The following is an 18,233-nucleotide window of genomic DNA, read 5'->3' on the forward strand; positions in this document are numbered from 1 at the left end:
ACAAAAATGCATAATTTTAATAAATCACAATTATTTATTTCTAATATAATTAAGTAATATTTTTGTAAAATCTACACATCAGTGCATTGTCCGTTGCATTTTTGTGCAAATCGTTTATTGCGCAAATCTTATTTTTGTGCGTTTTGTACTAAACTAAGTTGTGGTACATTTTGCTCTTCTACTTCTATGATATGTTGATATTTAAGCTTTATACTGACCATAATACTTTAAAGGGACCACTGAGAACTGTAACAAAAAATAATACACAAAATAAAATAATAATCAAAACAAAATTGTAAAGAAAATAATACAGGCTAAAAATCAATCAAATTAATATAACAGCTGAAAATATGCAAGAATATGAAATTTGAAACCAGAATCTTTTATTTTTTGATTAGTAAGATAGCCACTGATTTGAAATGTGATATTTTGAGGAAATAATTTTGCCGTTGTAAATTTTTTTCTAAACGATTTGCGCAGTACATACTGCGCAAACAACCGCACATTAGTTGTAAACTCCAACTCGAAGACGTCGTTCACCACAACATCAAAAAACAGTTTTATTTTTCATTAAGGTTACTAAAACAAACTTCAAAACACAACATCAAACATACATCCATCTCTCTCTATCACCAGCATTACCAGAAAACTATGAACCAGAAAACTATGAAAATTTTCAATCCTATAAAGTCTACTAAAACAAACTTCAAAACGCAACACCAAACATACATCCATCTCTTTCTAACACCAAGATAACGTATCTATCTATCCATCAACATACCTGGGATGTGCATTCTTCCTATACGGCCGTGCGTTTCTATACACGTGGCCGCCTTGTGATACGAGCGTGCCTCGAGAGCTCGCGGCGCTGACCGCCGTGTGAAGAGATATAGGCGACCCGGGTGAGCCGGATGAGCCGGATAAACGACGGGTGAAACGCTCTTCTTCTTCGTTTGTTGGTGTTTTGTCACCTGGGTAAAAAATGTTATAAGTATTGAAGGAAACCATGCCTTTTCCATCGTCGTAGATGAATTCTTAAGTTGTAGGCATTTTTTTATTTCTTGCAGTTGTCGTCAAGATAATATACGTTTGACCCGTAGTCCCCGTGTCAAAATTATATGATTTTTCAACAAAAAGGATTAGCTTCGTTCTTTAAGCAACCACGAATTTTACAGAATAAGGTGAGGGACACAAATGTTTATTTTAAATTGGTTATCAACTCACGACTCCTGATGGAAAAATGTCATGTCGACAATATTAATCCAACACTAATCTCATATCTAAAATCTAAAATCCTATAATTCAGAGCTTCATTTTGTCATTATTCTTTAAATATTTTTAATACTATAACTTATTATCCCTAAATTTATTCGTATTACATTGATGAACACTATATAAACCACTCACCATCTACACTTCCTATAGGGGTACGTCTCGTGAGGTCTGGACTGCTGCCCCAAGGGCTTAAGGCGCCGAGCGGACTCGACAAACCCGCTGTCACTAACGTGTCGTCTTCATCCTCCGAATCTAAATATAAATACAATTAAATATATAAGTAACGACTTGAGAATGAATGAGACAAGCGTAGGATCGTAAAAAATGGTGTACCAAGAGGGAGGCCTATATTCAGTCGGTAAGAGTGGGCTGAATATCTCTTCAGCCCACTTTCTTAGATATAGGTACAGGACTTATAAATGCCGTATTTTTCGCTAAGTAAATAAAAGTGTTTTTAATACGTATATTTTAATGAACTACATTTAAAACTAATTTGCAACATACTTTCAAAAACATCGAAGAAGTTTTCTTTAGACTCGTTGAGCGTTGAATGTGACGCGGATTTTTTCTTTCGTTTACTCTGAAAAGAAAAGTAAATGTGAATTTAAGAAGCAAAGAACAAGCCATCTCCACTGATTTCTCTAGTATATAGCCATAAGGCTTTCATGATAAAGAATTTTAACTTAAATGTGTTTTCTTTTGCTCATATCATTATATTAAACAAGTTATTCGCGCTAGTTTACAAATATAATATGTTACCTTAGTTAGTTCTTCTGCGACGGACATTTCTAGCGCGTGATGTGTTCGTGCCAAAGCTGCCAGAGCCTCCTCTAAGACCCTGTTGCGCTCTATCTGTTGAGTTAATAACACATAGAAATTAATATCTGCAGGCAAAGAACTAGTTTGAATCCAACCATAGGTTTAATTTGGAAGTTCAGTCACATGACTAAGCTGTTATTTAAATAAAACTTATAAATTATGAAGAGAGCTATGGACCTCTATATTTTATACAAAAATAATAAATACCATAAGACAACAGTAACTCACACTCGGTTATGTGGTTCCAAACTAAGTCGAGCTTTTACTATGTAACTAGGTACTTACGAACCCGTCGTGGGTTATGGTATATGGTATAGTCCAACAAGATATAATAAATTCAAATAATTGTCATTTCGTTCGCCTACAAACTAGTTATATCTAATTATTTGTATTTACCTCTCGATTCAACCTAGCCGTGTCAGCGTCTCTGGCCTGTGCGACCAACGCGGCGCAATGTCGCAACGCTGTTAAAGCCTCGGAACCTGTACCGCAAGCGTGTTGGAACCTCTGCGAATTGAGAACAAAATGTTTATTATATCTTTTAACTATTAACTAATTATGAATTTGTGGAGGAACGAGGTGATCATGTTCCTCCAACACAAAGGGAAGATCCTCCGCCCAGGCGAGGTGATCATGTATGGTGGGCCTAGGCTGCCCAACTGTTGTAGTCGGTAACTTGTATATATAGTCAATTGCAATGCAAACTTCGATAGCGCGATTCAGGACTTGTGACGTCAGTCACACTGCGCGTGGTGGTGGTTGTACGCAGCCGCTGGTCCCAGTAAACGTCGCTGTATGTAGCGATCCGCTACAAATTTTATGTTTAAAAAATCGTATCCGTACATGTAACGTACACGTGTACGTATGAGTGGAAATTAACAACACTGTGAAGATGTTTCATAGGGTTTTTTATTCAGACAAATCTGACAATACTTATTTGTTTGTCTTGAAAGAAGACGCCCGTCTTCTACTTTTATTGTTAAGTAGACCAAAAAGTTATAAACATAATCCAAGTTTCCTGTAGAGCCAAGAAAACGAAATAAATTGCCCAAATCAAAGGACTTTTAAATAGTTTTAAATTCCTAAGATATTTTTTTATATTTATCTAGTACTACCAACAGTTTCGGCAAAAGTGATATGTATTAGAATGTAATAACGTCTAAAATAATAGAGCAATATTTACCATATAAGCTGAATGGTGCAGCGAGTTGCCAACGTTGACGCTCTTGTCCAAAGCCGCGACGATGGCTGCACACTCACGGAGCTGCGTGTCTAGTAATGCTAAGCTATTCGTAGCCGCTGTTAGGGCGTCTTGCATTGAACCTAGAAACAAAGTACATTATTACTACTCGAAATTTTTTTAATAGAATTGCATCGACTGTGGTCATGACTCATACAATCAGCCCGTAACCACGGACGATTCAATTCGATTAAAACGTCGGGTAAATAGATAAGGTAACCTAACCTTTCATTTTCAATCGCGTTTAGGACCCGTTGCATTATTATATTACCTGTACAAGTCGCGAAAGTTTAAAATCGTGAACTATTAAAGATAATCAGTAGCTAGGTACATAATTTTTATTCAATGTCTATTATACATTTTTGTTTATATACAGTATAGTTTGTTTATTTAAGAGTACTAGTATATGTTTGTTATACTAAATATAGGTAATAGAGGCATAAGTGCTTGAAAAGTCACTCAGAACTAGTTTGCCGCACAAGAATATATAATATTATTAACATAGAGATCATAGCCGAACTGAAAAATACGTACATTTTAATTTAGATGTCTATTTCAATACTTAGCAGAATAATTAAGGGTCCATTATTCAAATACATAGTCACAAAACCGATTATAGTCAAACAAATCAGGGAAAATATAAATTAAGCCTAAAAATATTTATTATTCTTACCTAAAGGTTTACATTCATCTTCCAAGTCTTCGGTAGCTTCTCTCGCAGTGTCAGGTGATGCTCCCGCCCATAGATAGTGGCCAGAGTACGCGATGTGCTCGTTCAATGCCGTCACCCAAGACTGTCGTACAAAAAGTATGTTATTAGTATTTTTTTAATGCTTGTAACATTTTTGGGGGCTGGTAGTTAGAGGTTGTCATAACGTTGGTACTAAAACGAGCAGGGGACTGTGGGTTCGATTCACATATTGGTAAAAAGACGTATTACAATAGTCAACTCCAGGAAACAATATTTTTGTAAAAAAATCTGTTTGGTTGTACTTTGTGTGTGTTGTTTGTATCTTTGTAATATAATAGTTTTCGCAACACAATATTAAATCATAGTGCGGCATGTATCTTTTAAAAATAATTTTGCTATACGAATAAAATATCAACTAATTATATAATTTAAATAAAACAATAAGTACAAGTCAAAATGCGTTTAATTTCATTTCAATAGACAACAACTATTATTTGGCACAAGAGTACATAAGGCACTTTAAATTGATCAATCACGAATCAATATAACTAATTTCTTCTTCGCCTACTTCTTCTACCTTTGGGTTTAGTACACGGTTTAGGTCTCGGTTTCGGCATCGGTCTCGGTTGCGGTTTCGGTTCAACTTTCGGCGTCGGCGAAGGCCTAAACGAACAGGTACATTTTTCTTTCAATTTCCTTACAGAATGCACACAAGGCCTACAGCTCTTCAACGTAGTTTGACACCTCCGGCATAGTTTATCAGCACACCGACATTTCTGTATATCCATAACTCGTTGGCGACACGTTGTTAACTTGTGGTTACATCGCCGGCAAAGTTTGGACGTCTGACCGCAGTCCCTACAGTGCCTCACCGATGCAGCACACCGGCGATAATTCCGTTTGGAACAGTTACATTTGCGACAGATTTGCGTAGTACATTTGCAACAAAAACGTAAGTTTTGTACGCACACGTTGCAATGCATGTTGCGTACAAGTCAGGTACTGGTCTATAACGCGTTGCAAACGGGTTTCGGAATATTCTCAATATCCATTTCGTATTATTTATCTTTGTCTAGGAAAAATCGCTTTGTTAAATCGACATAATGTAAATAAGTAGTCACGATATCATTATGAATTAATTATTAGATTATTATACGTTGTGGATTTGGCTTTTTCTCATAAATTACATTCAAATAATTTTTATTTTCTTGTCCCTACACACAATTTTTTATAACATCTGATGTCTTGATTAATTAAACGTCTGTCAGTTAGTTTGACAAGACATTTCATTACACGCTGCAAGTATATTTTCAAAGAGGTTATTTTAAAGAAGGTGAATCTTCCAGTAAAAGATTATTACTTGTCGAAAAGCGTATAATTGTTTTATTTCTTGCCCCCAATTTCGGACACTTAACCGTAAAAAGTCAAATATTTAAAATCACGCATTAAATAATGAAATATTTTTTCGAAATCCAACCTAAGAACAGTGATAGCCACGTAAAGCGCTGTAGTATACCACAAATATTGCCAAATCTCGAGTTACGAGAAATCACGTTAAACGGTTGAACATTTCATAGTATGGCCTATTAAGAAAAGAGCGTGAATCTGCTCCACATTTCTTAGAACAATAATTGTCATAATGACGATCTCCGTGCGTATAACTCTTACTGCTGGATGCGTGTACGTGCGAGCACGTAATGCGACTAATGGGGGTGAAAACTTTTAAAGCGGTATCTATAGCCGCGCCTGCGTACTTTGCTGCCATGCCAGTGTTGGTACCCTGAGGCTTGTTTTTTACGTGGGGAAATACGATACACGTACCCTGTGCCCAGGATGGGTCGCAGGGTTACATGTTACATAGGAGTCTCCCAGCAGGGAGGGCATACCCACTAAGACCCCACGAGTGCCTGCCTGTTCCGCATGTGTGACGTGCGACGGGATAACTGCTTGCGCTTAGAACCGCGAGTGCACGCCACGCGGTTGCTTCTTCCACGGGGCTCCTTCCAAATCCTACTGGCTCGATGCAGACCCACGAGGGGGAGGTACCTTGAAGCCTGACTGTGGCCGATCTGCAAGACCCTTAGTATATACGGTACCTGTCTGACGGCAGGTATCTCCCAGTCGCCGGGCGGCACGGCGAGGCGGTGCGTGTCTCCGTCGCTGTAGTGCAGCACGAGCAGCGCGGGCTCGGCGTCGGGCGCCGCCAGCGTGGCCGCGTCCAGGTACTTGCGGCTATATACCGACTATACACTATACACTATACACTATACAGTAGTACAGCACCTGTCTGACGGCAGGTATCTCCCAGTCGCCGGGCGGCACGGCGAGGCGGTGCGTGTCTCCGTCGCTGTAGTGCAGCACGAGCAGCGCGGGCTCGGCGTCGGGCGCCGCCAGCGTGGCCGCGTCCAGGTACTTGCGGCTATATACCGACTATACACTATACACTATATAGTAGTACAGCACCTGTCTGACGGCAGGTATCTCCCAGTCGCCGGGCGGCACGGCGAGGCGGTGCGTGTCTCCGTCGCTGTAGTGCAGCACGAGCAGCGCGGGCTCGGCGTCGGGCGCCGCCAGCGTGGCCGCGTCCAGGTACTTGCGGCTATATACCGACTATACACTATACACTATACACTATACAGTAGTACAGCACCTGTCTGACGGCAGGTATCTCCCAGTCGCCGGGCGGCACGGCGAGGCGGTGCGTGTCTCCGTCGCTGTAGTGCAGCACGAGCAGCGCGGGCTCGGCGTCGGGCGCCGCCAGCGTGGCCGCGTCCAGGTACTTGCGGCTATATACCGACTATACACTATACACTATACACTATACAGTAGTACAGCACCTGTCTGACGGCAGGTATCTCCCAGTCGCCGGGCGGCACGGCGAGGCGGTGCGTGTCTCCGTCGCTGTAGTGCAGCACGAGCAGCGCGGGCTCGGCGTCGGGCGCCGCCAGCGTGGCCGCGTCCAGGTACTTGCGGCTATATACCGACTATACACTATACACTATACACTATACAGTAGTACAGCACCTGTCTGACGGCAGGTATCTCCCAGTCGCCGGGCGGCACGGCGAGGCGGTGCGTGTCTCCGTCGCTGTAGTGCAGCACGAGCAGCGCGGGCTCGGCGTCGGGCGCCGCCAGCGTGGCCGCGTCCAGGTACTTGCGGCTATATACCGACTATACACTATACACTATACACTATACAGTAGTACAGCACCTGTCTGACGGCAGGTATCTCCCAGTCGCCGGGCGGCACGGCGAGGCGGTGCGTGTCTCCGTCGCTGTAGTGCAGCACGAGCAGCGCGGGCTCGGCGTCGGGCGCCGCCAGCGTGGCCGCGTCCAGGTACTTGCGGCTATATACCGACTATACACTATACACTATACAGTAGTACAGCACCTGTCTGACGGCAGGTATCTCCCAGTCGCCGGGCGGCACGGCGAGGCGGTGCGTGTCTCCGTCGCTGTAGTGCAGCACGAGCAGCGCGGGCTCGGCGTCGGGCGCCGCCAGCGTGGCCGCGTCCAGGTACTTGCGGCTATATACCGACTATACACTATACACTATACACTATACAGTAGTACAGCACCTGTCTGACGGCAGGTATCTCCCAGTCGCCGGGCGGCACGGCGAGGCGGTGCGTGTCTCCGTCGCTGTAGTGCAGCACGAGCAGCGCGGGCTCGGCGTCGGGCGCCGCCAGCGTGGCCGCGTCCAGGTACTTGCGGCTATATACCGACTATACACTATACACTATACACTATACAGTAGTACAGCACCTGTCTGACGGCAGGTATCTCCCAGTCGCCGGGCGGCACGGCGAGGCGGTGCGTGTCTCCGTCGCTGTAGTGCAGCACGAGCAGCGCGGGCTCGGCGTCGGGCGCCGCCAGCGTGGCCGCGTCCAGGTACTTGCGGCTATATACCGACTATACACTATACACTATACACTATACAGTAGTACAGCACCTGTCTGACGGCAGGTATCTCCCAGTCGCCGGGCGGCACGGCGAGGCGGTGCGTGTCTCCGTCGCTGTAGTGCAGCACGAGCAGCGCGGGCTCGGCGTCGGGCGCCGCCAGCGTGGCCGCGTCCAGGTACTTGCGGCTATATACCGACTATACACTATACACTATACACTATACAGTAGTACAGCACCTGTCTGACGGCAGGTATCTCCCAGTCGCCGGGCGGCACGGCGAGGCGGTGCGTGTCTCCGTCGCTGTAGTGCAGCACGAGCAGCGCGGGCTCGGCGTCGGGCGCCGCCAGCGTGGCCGCGTCCAGGTACTTGCGGCTATATACCGACTATACACTATACACTATACACTATACAGTAGTACAGCACCTGTCTGACGGCAGGTATCTCCCAGTCGCCGGGCGGCACGGCGAGGCGGTGCGTGTCTCCGTCGCTGTAGTGCAGCACGAGCAGCGCGGGCTCGGCGTCGGGCGCCGCCAGCGTGGCCGCGTCCAGGTACTTGCGGCTATATACCGACTATACACTATACACTATACACTATACAGTAGTACAGCACCTGTCTGACGGCAGGTATCTCCCAGTCGCCGGGCGGCACGGCGAGGCGGTGCGTGTCTCCGTCGCTGTAGTGCAGCACGAGCAGCGCGGGCTCGGCGTCGGGCGCCGCCAGCGTGGCCGCGTCCAGGTACTTGCGGCCCCGCCAGTGGGTCCCACCCCTAGCGGCCTCGGCCCGGGACCCGTAGTAGAGGAGCACGCCGCGTTGGAGTACCGCCTAATTAGAATTAAAGAAATACCCTCTTTTAAAACTTTATCAGCGTAACACTACGAGACAGTCAGCTGCCAAGGTTCAAGTAAAGCAAGGCAAATAAAATTTAGTTTGTCTTATCAAATTTGGCTGAGGATAAAACGTAATTTTAGCTGTAACTAGCTGACTCACGCAACTTCGCTTGCGTCGCATAAGAGAGAATGGGTTGAAAATTTTCCCCGTTTTTTAACATTTTTTACTGGTACTCTGCTCTTATTGGTTGTAGCGTAATGATGTATAGCCTATAGCCTTACTCGATAAATGGACTATCTAACACTTGAAGATTTTTTCCAAATCGGACCAGTAGTTCCTGAAATTAACGCGTTCAAACAAACAAACAAACAAACAAACAAACTCTTCAGCTTTATAATATTAATTATAGATTTTACGCAATATACATTTATTAGAACAACTTATACAAGTAATTTTCTAATCAATTAAGCTGCTCACCCAAACAGGTCTCCATCCTAAGAAGCGGGACCGCTTTAAGAGTTGTCCCTCAAATCTTGCCGCGGTCCTCTGTAGCCTTTGAACTGGACGAACGCTCAAAACTTCACGCATTTCTGTATCTTTTGCCATATCGATCGCTAACTGACCTGAAAAAAATGAGCAACTTCTGTGTTTTACAACTATATTTGAGGAATATTCAAAGATACGAGGTCTCTCCTGCTTAACGGCTGGCAAAAGTAATTCTTGACATTGAGCCTCAAGACATTGACATTGTTTTTCGACTTCCAAACCAAAATAATGTTCAATTCAAACAATCATTTCACGGGCAAGAGTTTTTTTATATTGGCAACTCCCGCACTACTAATTGCTCTAGTGTCGCGGGGATTCTTACAAACATACAAACAACGGACACCTATTCCCACAAGCTATAATGTATCAAATTTTCATAGGTTGGACGCTCGACGTATACGAACGATGCGTATAAACGTGCACGTGCAACTATCATTACAAGTTTCGACAGTTTTTCAGAGAGTTAAATCTACTCACCACTATTATTCTTAAGCGTAGTATCAACTCCGTTCTGTAACAGTAGCACGGCGAGTCTTGTATGTCCTCTGTAAGCGGCGCAGTGGAGACACGTGTTGCCTTGTGCGTCCACACAGTTTATGTTTGGAGAGTTCGGACTGCTTAGCTGAAACAAGAATTATGATAGTATTTTAAAACTAGTTTATCATCTAATTAAGTTGTACATATTCTAGGATATCGGACTTGTGGTAAGAATCACGGGTTGGTAGCCTAGCAACTATTGTGACCTATTTCTTTAACACACCTTATTGGTTAACATCCAGAATATTGTGAGTATTGTGTAATCCACGATAAAATGTAATAACATAATATTACTAATTTCAAAAGTCATTTATCTGAGTATTTTTTTACGAAAGCACTTTTTTATTTTAAATTAACTACCAATAGGAAATTATTAATTGATACTTCATATTGTGTCTGAATTTTGATTACTCACCAGTTCCTGTATATCATCAATCCGTCCTTCCTTAGCGGCAGTAAGCAGTACCCTCTCTCGCTCATGTCTCTCTGACCTCTCCGCAGCTTCCAATAATCTCTGTACATCTCTCGTCTTGGACACATCACACGGCGTTTTACCTTCACCGTTCATTATATTCACGTCTGCTTTGTACCGAATTAGTAGGATTACTAGATCCTGTAGAGATAAGAAAATAAAAGATTAATTAAGTTCATAAAATCTAGAAAAATATTATATATAACTCTCGTTTAATAAAGATAGATCTAGGCATTTATAGACCGCACACCCAAACAATAATTGATTGTAGTAAAATACAAATTCACTGTAGTAGTTACTAGTAATACCACGGAAAACTTAATCACACTGTTAACCTAGGCAAAGAAAGAATGTTCAAAGAATAGCACTTTATTAAAAACTAGCTGACCCGCGCGCAACTTCGCTTGCGTCACATAAGAGAGAATGGGTCATATTGTTCCCCGTTTTTGTAACATTTTTTATTGGTGCTCGGCTCCTGTTGGTCGTAGCGTGATGTAATATAGCCTAAAGCCTTCCTCAATAAATAGGCAATCCGACAGTAAAATAATTCTTCAATTCGCACCAGTAGTTTCTGAGATTAGCGCATTCAAACAAGCAAACAAATTCTTCAAATTTATAATATTAGTATAGATATAAAGACAATAATGCAGGTTTAACACCCTTACCTCATTGCCAATGAAGGAGGCCTTATGTAATGCAGTGTCGCCAGTGTCATTGACCTCGTCAACATTAGCCCCTGCCTCCAACAGAGCCTCCACCACATCTGCATGACCGAAGTATGTTGCCAAGTGTAGGGGTGTCCAGCCTAAGTTTGTCTTACTTTTGCCTGTAATATAAACAAATGAAATTAAAAAGAATAAAGACTGTGACTAATAATAATGTGCAGACGTAAATGGAAACGCCGAGAGGGGACACCTTTGAAAGACATACACAGATCATATAAATGATGTATTGCAAAGACGTGAGTTGCGTAGTACTCATACCCAGCAGTCCAAGATGTCTGAATGCAAATGATGCAAGGGAAGTTTGTAAGGATTGTAGCAAGTGACATTCTCTTGTCTCTGCCTACCCCTATGGGAAAAAGATGTGAATATGAGTGTATTTATAAAAGAGCAATCTTGTGATCTTTTTAATAAATAAAGAGCATTTAATTAATGAAACTAGCCAATGTCTGTGGGGTTTTTTAATAGTCATACAAACAGGCTATATCAACCTTATGCTGTAAAACACTGGAAATAAGAAATACATTTATAATTCCATGCTTTTACATTTTAATAATAATAGGTAAATGATCCATAACAGGAAAATATTATTTATGTGATATGATTATTATTATAAATAATCATTCTGTTTGCAATAATAGCATTTTATATTGATATCAACATTGTCCCAGGTCAGGTAAAATGCTATTGGTCCTTGCTAATTTACATTCAATCATTCTCAACCAGGAGTTTGGTTATGTGACCAATATACCAGTAGACTGAGACTGTATTTAACAATAGGCTTGTTTCCTATTACATGAGACTAACATTGTAAATGGTGGTATATTTTATAGATCTTTGTGTACCTTTGGCTATTACTGGTGTGATAATAAGAATGTACCTATGTAAAATGTGACAGATTAGTGAAAAGCTTTGGCATGTTCAATTATAATATTCTCTAATATTATGTAAGTGGCTGTATCACACAGGCCACCATGAGTTGCATAAGCCAGCAACTTACTAATGTTCTAAATTCTGAATATTTCTGCCAGCTGCTAAACATTTTTACTCAATTGTTGTACTATAATATCATTGTTGATTGATGATTCAATAACTCATCATAAAGCAAAATAACTTTTAAAAACCACATAAAGAGTTCAAAGAATCCAAAGTGCATATAAATGATTCACCTAAAATTGTTTTAAGACTTTAAACCTTATACTGCACTGGATAAGGTTACAAATCCTTAACATTGTTTGGTTCAATGAACAATATTGTAACATAGTAAGGGACTATAAATCATCAATAACTTGAAAACAATGACAATACAGGGATTGTTAGCTATCTTAATGGATTATGAGTCATGTAATATGCAATCTATGCCCCTATAATAATTACTACCTAGTTTTGAACTAAAAACATTAATATTGAAAAAGGCATTTATGGGCAGACTACTTCAAAACACTAATAAGCTTTTTTTAAACTTTGGTAAAAATTACACCTAACATAAATTCCATGATAGATTTCATAATATTACTTAATATGATTAAAGACTGTTTGGTGCTAATGACTATAATAGATCATGATTTGATAATTAATTAGATCAGATATCTTTATATTACCAATAAAAACAAATTATGGGATAATGAATGCTTAAAGTAACATTATATTCTACTGGATATCATTGCTGAGAAGCATTAAAAACTTTTTAGCTTATATTTTGTTTAACTAGGAGTCACATAAATAATTAGAATTTAGAATTAAACCATGCTTGTGTGCTAAAATATATCATTAAAAACTCTTGAATAGAAAATAAATTGGTACCTACCAGGCACATAGCACTACAGCTGTACAGGAACAAAATAATGTCCCTACCTCAAAAAAAATATAAAAAACAGACCTTACCTTTGCAATTTATGTCCAAAGTTAACTTTCCTTCCAACTTTGCTTCCAGCAGTGCCTTAACAACTGATATCTCTCCATGTCTGGCTGAATACAACAATGATTCCTGTGCCTCTGAACCTGACGTGTCGCTCTTAGACATTTTTAAAAAACACCCCGTAATTAATCTATGACACTATTTTTTAAAAAGCCTACTTGAACCAAGGCTCTTCGTCATTGATCTCCACAATACAGCCTCACTTGTCGTTATTAATTATGTCAAAACTCATTCTGCGTTAAATTATTCACATTTAAAACTGGTTCTAGTAATGTGAATTTTATCTCACTAGTCACTACGCATTCCTACAAGTAGAGCAATAAAATATTATAGACCGATATTTTTATTACAATTTGTTGTTCGCAACGGAATATTATAGCCTACCGACCAACAAATTGACGAAATTGTGATTCTATCCGTCAAACAATATGTCAAAATACTGTCAAGCAGAGACCGAATCAATGGTCGGGTGGGATTTTTGGAATTATCAGCACGGTTCTGTACATACTACACACAGAAAAAACTATTTACTTTTAAACTAAATATTTAAGACGGCGTATTATAATTTATGTGGCAAATAAATAACTTTGGCGTTGAAAGTTAAATTGTGGGTACAGTAGTTTAGGGATCGTTATGAAACATAAGGTTCTATTTGTCTAATTTCTAAGGAATCCTAATCAAACGACCTTGCCCTCATTGCCTGATTAGAAATTCGTTTAGAAATGGCACCGGAATTTTCATGGCAGGCTGTTAAAAATATATTTCAATGATTTGTAACAATTATTTACATAATCAAACATTTTGAAGACGATCAATGTTGATTACCTATTTTAACTTTTCTCATACCTTACCAAATTGACAGTCAACAGTGAATAGAAATCTGGTTCCCGAACGAAATTTCAAAAATCATAATATTATTGAACAATTTCGCGGCCTGTGCATTAATTTAATCCAGATCCTAACTTAAATTACAACAAAATGTGTGAGGAAATTCAAAACTGCTGCCGAATATGTCTCGATTCGGAATCAGACCAAGTTTCTATACTTGGAGATCCTACAATCAGTGTTCACATGAAATCTTGTCTCTCCGTTACAGTATCACCGCATGATCACCTTCCTAAGACTATTTGTGTGTCTTGTGTTACATTATTGAAAGATTTTTATAATTTCCAACTAAACGCTCGATGTTCTCAAGACTGGCTTGAGTCGTCAGTGCACGAAAAGTTGAAAAAATCGTCTGAAAACAAAATGCTTGTGCAGCCACTTCCAGACTCCGAATACAATTCGGATTCACTTTTAGAATTTCTTAACAATACTGAGAACATAGAAGAGTATTTAAACAACCTTGGGAAGGAAGATATACCTTGTATAGTTAACATGTTAGACAAAAACGAGCACACGATAGAAGCAGCTAAGGCCAATTTAAAAGCACCCAAAGTTCCTAGTCCAAAGAAAAAAGATGCAAAAAAATTAAAACTGGGTGTCGATAAATCAGATCCCGATTTCCAAACAGTAAAAAACCTAGTCATAAAAGAAACGGAACCAAAAGGAAAAACAAACCAAGGGAAAATTGATAAAAATACAATCATATGTTTCGGTTGCAAAATACTTTGCGATACTGTTCAAAAACTGTTGCAACACTTAAGCATTTGTGACTTAGCATTGCGTACTTGTGTATACTGCTATGCGTTATTTGATTCGAAGCAGCAAATGCAACAGCACTCGATAATACACAATACATCGGTCAACAACACAAACTCAGTGCTTACATTTACTTGTAACTGCGGTGACACATTCGTATCAAAAGAAAGACTGCTACAACATCATAAAACATGCAGGCCAGATTATGCAGCATCTGTTGGCTGCGTGTATCGCTGCAAAGAGTGTAAAGACACATTTACAGATCGGTTTGATTTGTACAAGCATGCCAAAGAACATATAATTAAGTTAGAGGAAAAAGTCTGCGATATTTGCGGACACACTTTTATGGGGAATGAAGCTTTGATCAAACATAGAATAAGGCAGCATGAACAGGGTGAAAGACTCACATATCGGTAGGTATTTAATTATTGGCATAAGTGTGCAATAGATCTTTTAAAGATTGTTTGTGAATTTCTCTTAATTACAACTTGTACATAATGGTGATATAATGGTTTGTTACTATTCAGTTAATTATTTTAAACTACAACCTATATCATATTGGGATATTTCATTGCACTAAAATATTATATTAAATCCCATTATCGTTATTCTATCTCATAGTCAAATGCTGGCTTAATGAGCTGCATTATCTAAATCCTAGGTCCTTCAACTTTCTATATAAATTCTTTTACAGATGTAAAGTATGCGGCTACACATCACCAGACCGAAAAGAAACATACATACACGTAAGAAACCATACAACCAAACGACAAAGTCCACCTCGTCATCTATGTGAAACATGCGGCAAAAGCTTTGCCATCCTCACTTCACTGAACCGTCACGTACAACAACATGGTATGGCAAATCTTTCTTGTAATATCTGCGGTCTGCACTTCAGGGATACAAAAGCACATTCGGATCATATGAAAGAACATATCGAGATGACAATTTGTGAGAAGTGCGGAGAGAGTGTTAATAATTATAAACTTGGTTTGCATACTTGCGGTTAAGACCTTAAGAAGTGTTAAGACCTTAAGAAGTGTTAGTTTAACATAATTATTTAATTTATTTAAGTGATTTTTTGTCTACTGTCCAATGGAATAACAAAAGCAGGATTCTTACTGAGATAGTTGGACTTGGAAGTGTTGTAGTTGCTTAATAATTCCTTACACTTTTTGCAAAAAAATCCTGAATTTTGGCAGTTTTAAACTTTTGGCCGCCGCGGTCGTCTCAGAAATCAGTAAATCAGAAAGTGCTCACGACGTTTCATCAGCAATTGTCGACAAAAATATAGCGTCGTGATTGTTCTGATTTGTCGAGTATAGCCGACCGTGGCGGTGAAAAAGTTAAAAACCGTGATGTCTCGAAATGCGGGTGGTTTTTATTGTAATTCTTTCTATGATTATGTATTTCAAATTTTATATTTAAGTATTTTGACTCATTTTGTATACTTACACATGTTAGGATACATGAAAATGAATTTTATCAAAATAGATTTAAGTGACATTTTAGATTATACCTGGCAGCTAGCTCTAATATACAGTTAGTATAGTCTTGCAATTTCTTATGATAATAATAATAGAACTTACAGAACTCTTAGAACCAGTTTGACAGCTTATGAATAAGTCTCAGATTACCTATCTGCTGGGAAAAGTGACTGTCAATATATAAAAACTGTAATAACTTCATTTGATAAAATCTGATGCATAACCAGAAGTTGTGAAATTGGGCGTTAGTTTTTAGGAGATTTAAATAAGAGATTTAGGTGATCATTGTAGGTGCTAAAATTGGTATATTCCTTCAAAAAAAAACTGTATTTTTATACCTGGTACCATACTTACCTTCTATTCTAATATTTAGAAAGAACAAATCTGGCTTTAATTTACCCAGCATCGTTTTGAAACGTGTACGATTTACGTAAATGATTTAGTCATTTCTTTACTCATTGTTTATTATTATTAGTCATAATAACTTTGCTAAGAAAAGTTAAGAAACAACACTGCCAGTCTTCCAATATATTTTTTTTTGTTAACATAAGGGTCAGCTCACGCCGAGACGCGGCGGGCGCGACAAAAGATATAAGCGTTGCGAGAATTCAGAATACGCCGCGCGGCGCAGTACTTCACCGCTATCTACGCGTCGTGGCGTAGACCAACGCAATGAGAATTTTTCTGTATAGAAAATAAATTAACATTCTGAATTGCTCTTGAGAAGAGTGCGCGTCGCAACTCAGTGTGAGCTGAACCTAAGGGCTCGTTCCCACTATGTCGTGACGACAGATAGTCGTGTAGTTACATCGTAGCTTATATGTATGTTTAAATGGAGGTGTTCACATATAGAACGACACGACTTGCTGTCGTCTACGACATTTTTTGCAGTGACGACAGATTATCGTGACTGTGGGGACGGCTAGATACGACAGTCACTAAACAATAAAAAATTTTGACGACAAACAGTCGTTATAATGGGAACAGCTAGAGACGACAGTCGTCCAACGATAAATTAATCGTTACGACATAGTGGAAACGCGCCCAAAGGGTCAGCTCACACCGAGACGCGGCGCGACAAAAGATATAAGCGTTGTGAGAATTCCGAATACGTCACGCGGTGCAGTGCTCCACCACGTGACGCCTCGTGGAGTAGATCAACGCAATCAGAAACTTTCTGTATAGAAAATAAATTAACATTCTGGATTGCGGAGGAGAGTGCGCATCACGTCTCAGTGTGAGCTGACCCTAAGTAGCGGTCGTATGTGTAAAGCCGCGTCTTAACTAAGCGAGCAGCCTCGCCAGGCAATATCTTAGTCTCTTCTTTGAAATCGAAATGAGCGAGACCGAGATATTGCCGAGGCTGCTCAGACTGAACGCGGGATTACTGTATCAAACAACATTTTACTTTATATTATATATAAACACGTCATTTCCAAAATAATGTTTTTTTGATACTTTTCTTGCCAAGGAGCGACATGTTTTCTATATTTAAATCAAATATGAACTGTAGTTTAGTTCTTGTAGTCTGTCCCAATCTGTGTCGAAATTATGTAGGTACTTTTTAAACCTGATTATAATACTTACTTGCCATAATTATTTTTCTGTATTGCTTTGTATTAAAATATAGTAATAGGTACCCTGATAGTTATACGCGTATCGGAGATATAATATTGATACCGGCTATACATTGAATTAATTCTTTTGACCAGTTTACTTGTAGAATTATATAAAATATGTGATAAATAAAAACGAATTTGTAATAAAAAACTTAAGTAAGCATGTTATAATAGTGAAGCAATAAACGTTGGAAACCGATTTCTGAAAAACAAACTTGTGTTTGAATTTATAGTATCTAATTAAAATATTAACAGACTTACTAATAAGCTTTGATTGATAGGTAATACAGTTTTAGTCACTTTTAGTAATATTTAGGTACAAATGCATAATTGATTAAAAGTGACAAAACACGGTCAAAGTCAAAGTCAAATATTCTTTATTTCATAAACTTTAACAAGTATTTGAAATCGTCAAAATATGTTTTAACATCCACCGTTTCGGAAAAGCTGTTGCTCGTGAGAAGAAACTGCAAGAAATTCACGGCTTGCTCTTTTATGTCAAAATTGATAACAATGTCATAATAATTACTATAT

At 39.7% G+C, this 18,233-nt stretch overlaps 2 protein-coding genes across 2 annotated transcripts; one reads left to right on the plus strand and one right to left on the minus strand.

The window, feature by feature from the left end:
* Positions 1–107: 107 nt before the first annotated feature.
* On the minus strand, positions 108–13,363 carry LOC142977133 (oxysterol-binding protein-related protein 1-like). Its single transcript, XM_076120867.1, has 14 exons — positions 12,919–13,363; positions 10,978–11,138; positions 10,256–10,453; positions 9,781–9,925; positions 9,235–9,380; positions 8,539–8,751; positions 4,008–4,128; positions 3,278–3,417; positions 2,491–2,601; positions 2,035–2,127; positions 1,780–1,855; positions 1,408–1,527; positions 782–971; positions 108–246 (listed from the first exon to the last, which is right to left on the minus strand). Exons 1-14 carry the CDS (start codon positions 13,055–13,057, stop codon positions 228–230), a joined length of 1,872 nt encoding a protein of 623 aa, XP_075976982.1. The 5' UTR covers positions 13,058–13,363; the 3' UTR covers positions 108–227.
* Positions 13,364–13,874: 511 nt separating this feature from the next.
* Positions 13,875–17,892, plus strand: LOC142979708 (zinc finger protein 639-like). Its single transcript, XM_076124837.1, has 2 exons — positions 13,875–15,006; positions 15,288–17,892. Exons 1-2 carry the CDS (start codon positions 13,931–13,933, stop codon positions 15,601–15,603), a joined length of 1,392 nt encoding a protein of 463 aa, XP_075980952.1. The 5' UTR covers positions 13,875–13,930; the 3' UTR covers positions 15,604–17,892.
* The last annotated feature ends 341 nt before the right edge of the window (positions 17,893–18,233 follow it).

Source organism: Anticarsia gemmatalis, chromosome 1 (genome assembly GCF_050436995.1).
Source record: "Anticarsia gemmatalis isolate Benzon Research Colony breed Stoneville strain chromosome 1, ilAntGemm2 primary, whole genome shotgun sequence".
Taxonomy (NCBI): domain Eukaryota; kingdom Metazoa; phylum Arthropoda; class Insecta; order Lepidoptera; family Erebidae; genus Anticarsia; species Anticarsia gemmatalis.

What these genes read in the sequence shown, in the direction of transcription:
- LOC142979708 (XM_076124837.1), top strand. Translation starts at nt 13,931, where the DNA reads ATGTGTGAGGAAATTCAAAACTGCTGCCGAATATGTCTCGATTCGGAA. An exon ending in GGTGAAAGACTCACATATCG is followed by an intron (nt 15,007 to 15,287) that starts GTAGGTATTTAA and finishes ATTCTTTTACAG; the next exon opens with ATGTAAAGTATGCGGCTACA.
- LOC142977133 (XM_076120867.1), bottom strand. Translation starts at nt 13,057, where the DNA reads ATGTCTAAGAGCGACACGTCAGGTTCAGAGGCACAGGAATCATTGTTG. An exon ending in CCTCCTTCATTGGCAATGAG is followed by an intron (nt 10,454 to 10,977) that starts GTAAGGGTGTTA and finishes TTATCTCTACAG; the next exon opens with GATCTAGTAATCCTACTAAT. An exon ending in TACGCTTAAGAATAATAGTG is followed by an intron (nt 9,381 to 9,780) that starts GTGAGTAGATTT and finishes CATTTTTTTCAG; the next exon opens with GTCAGTTAGCGATCGATATG.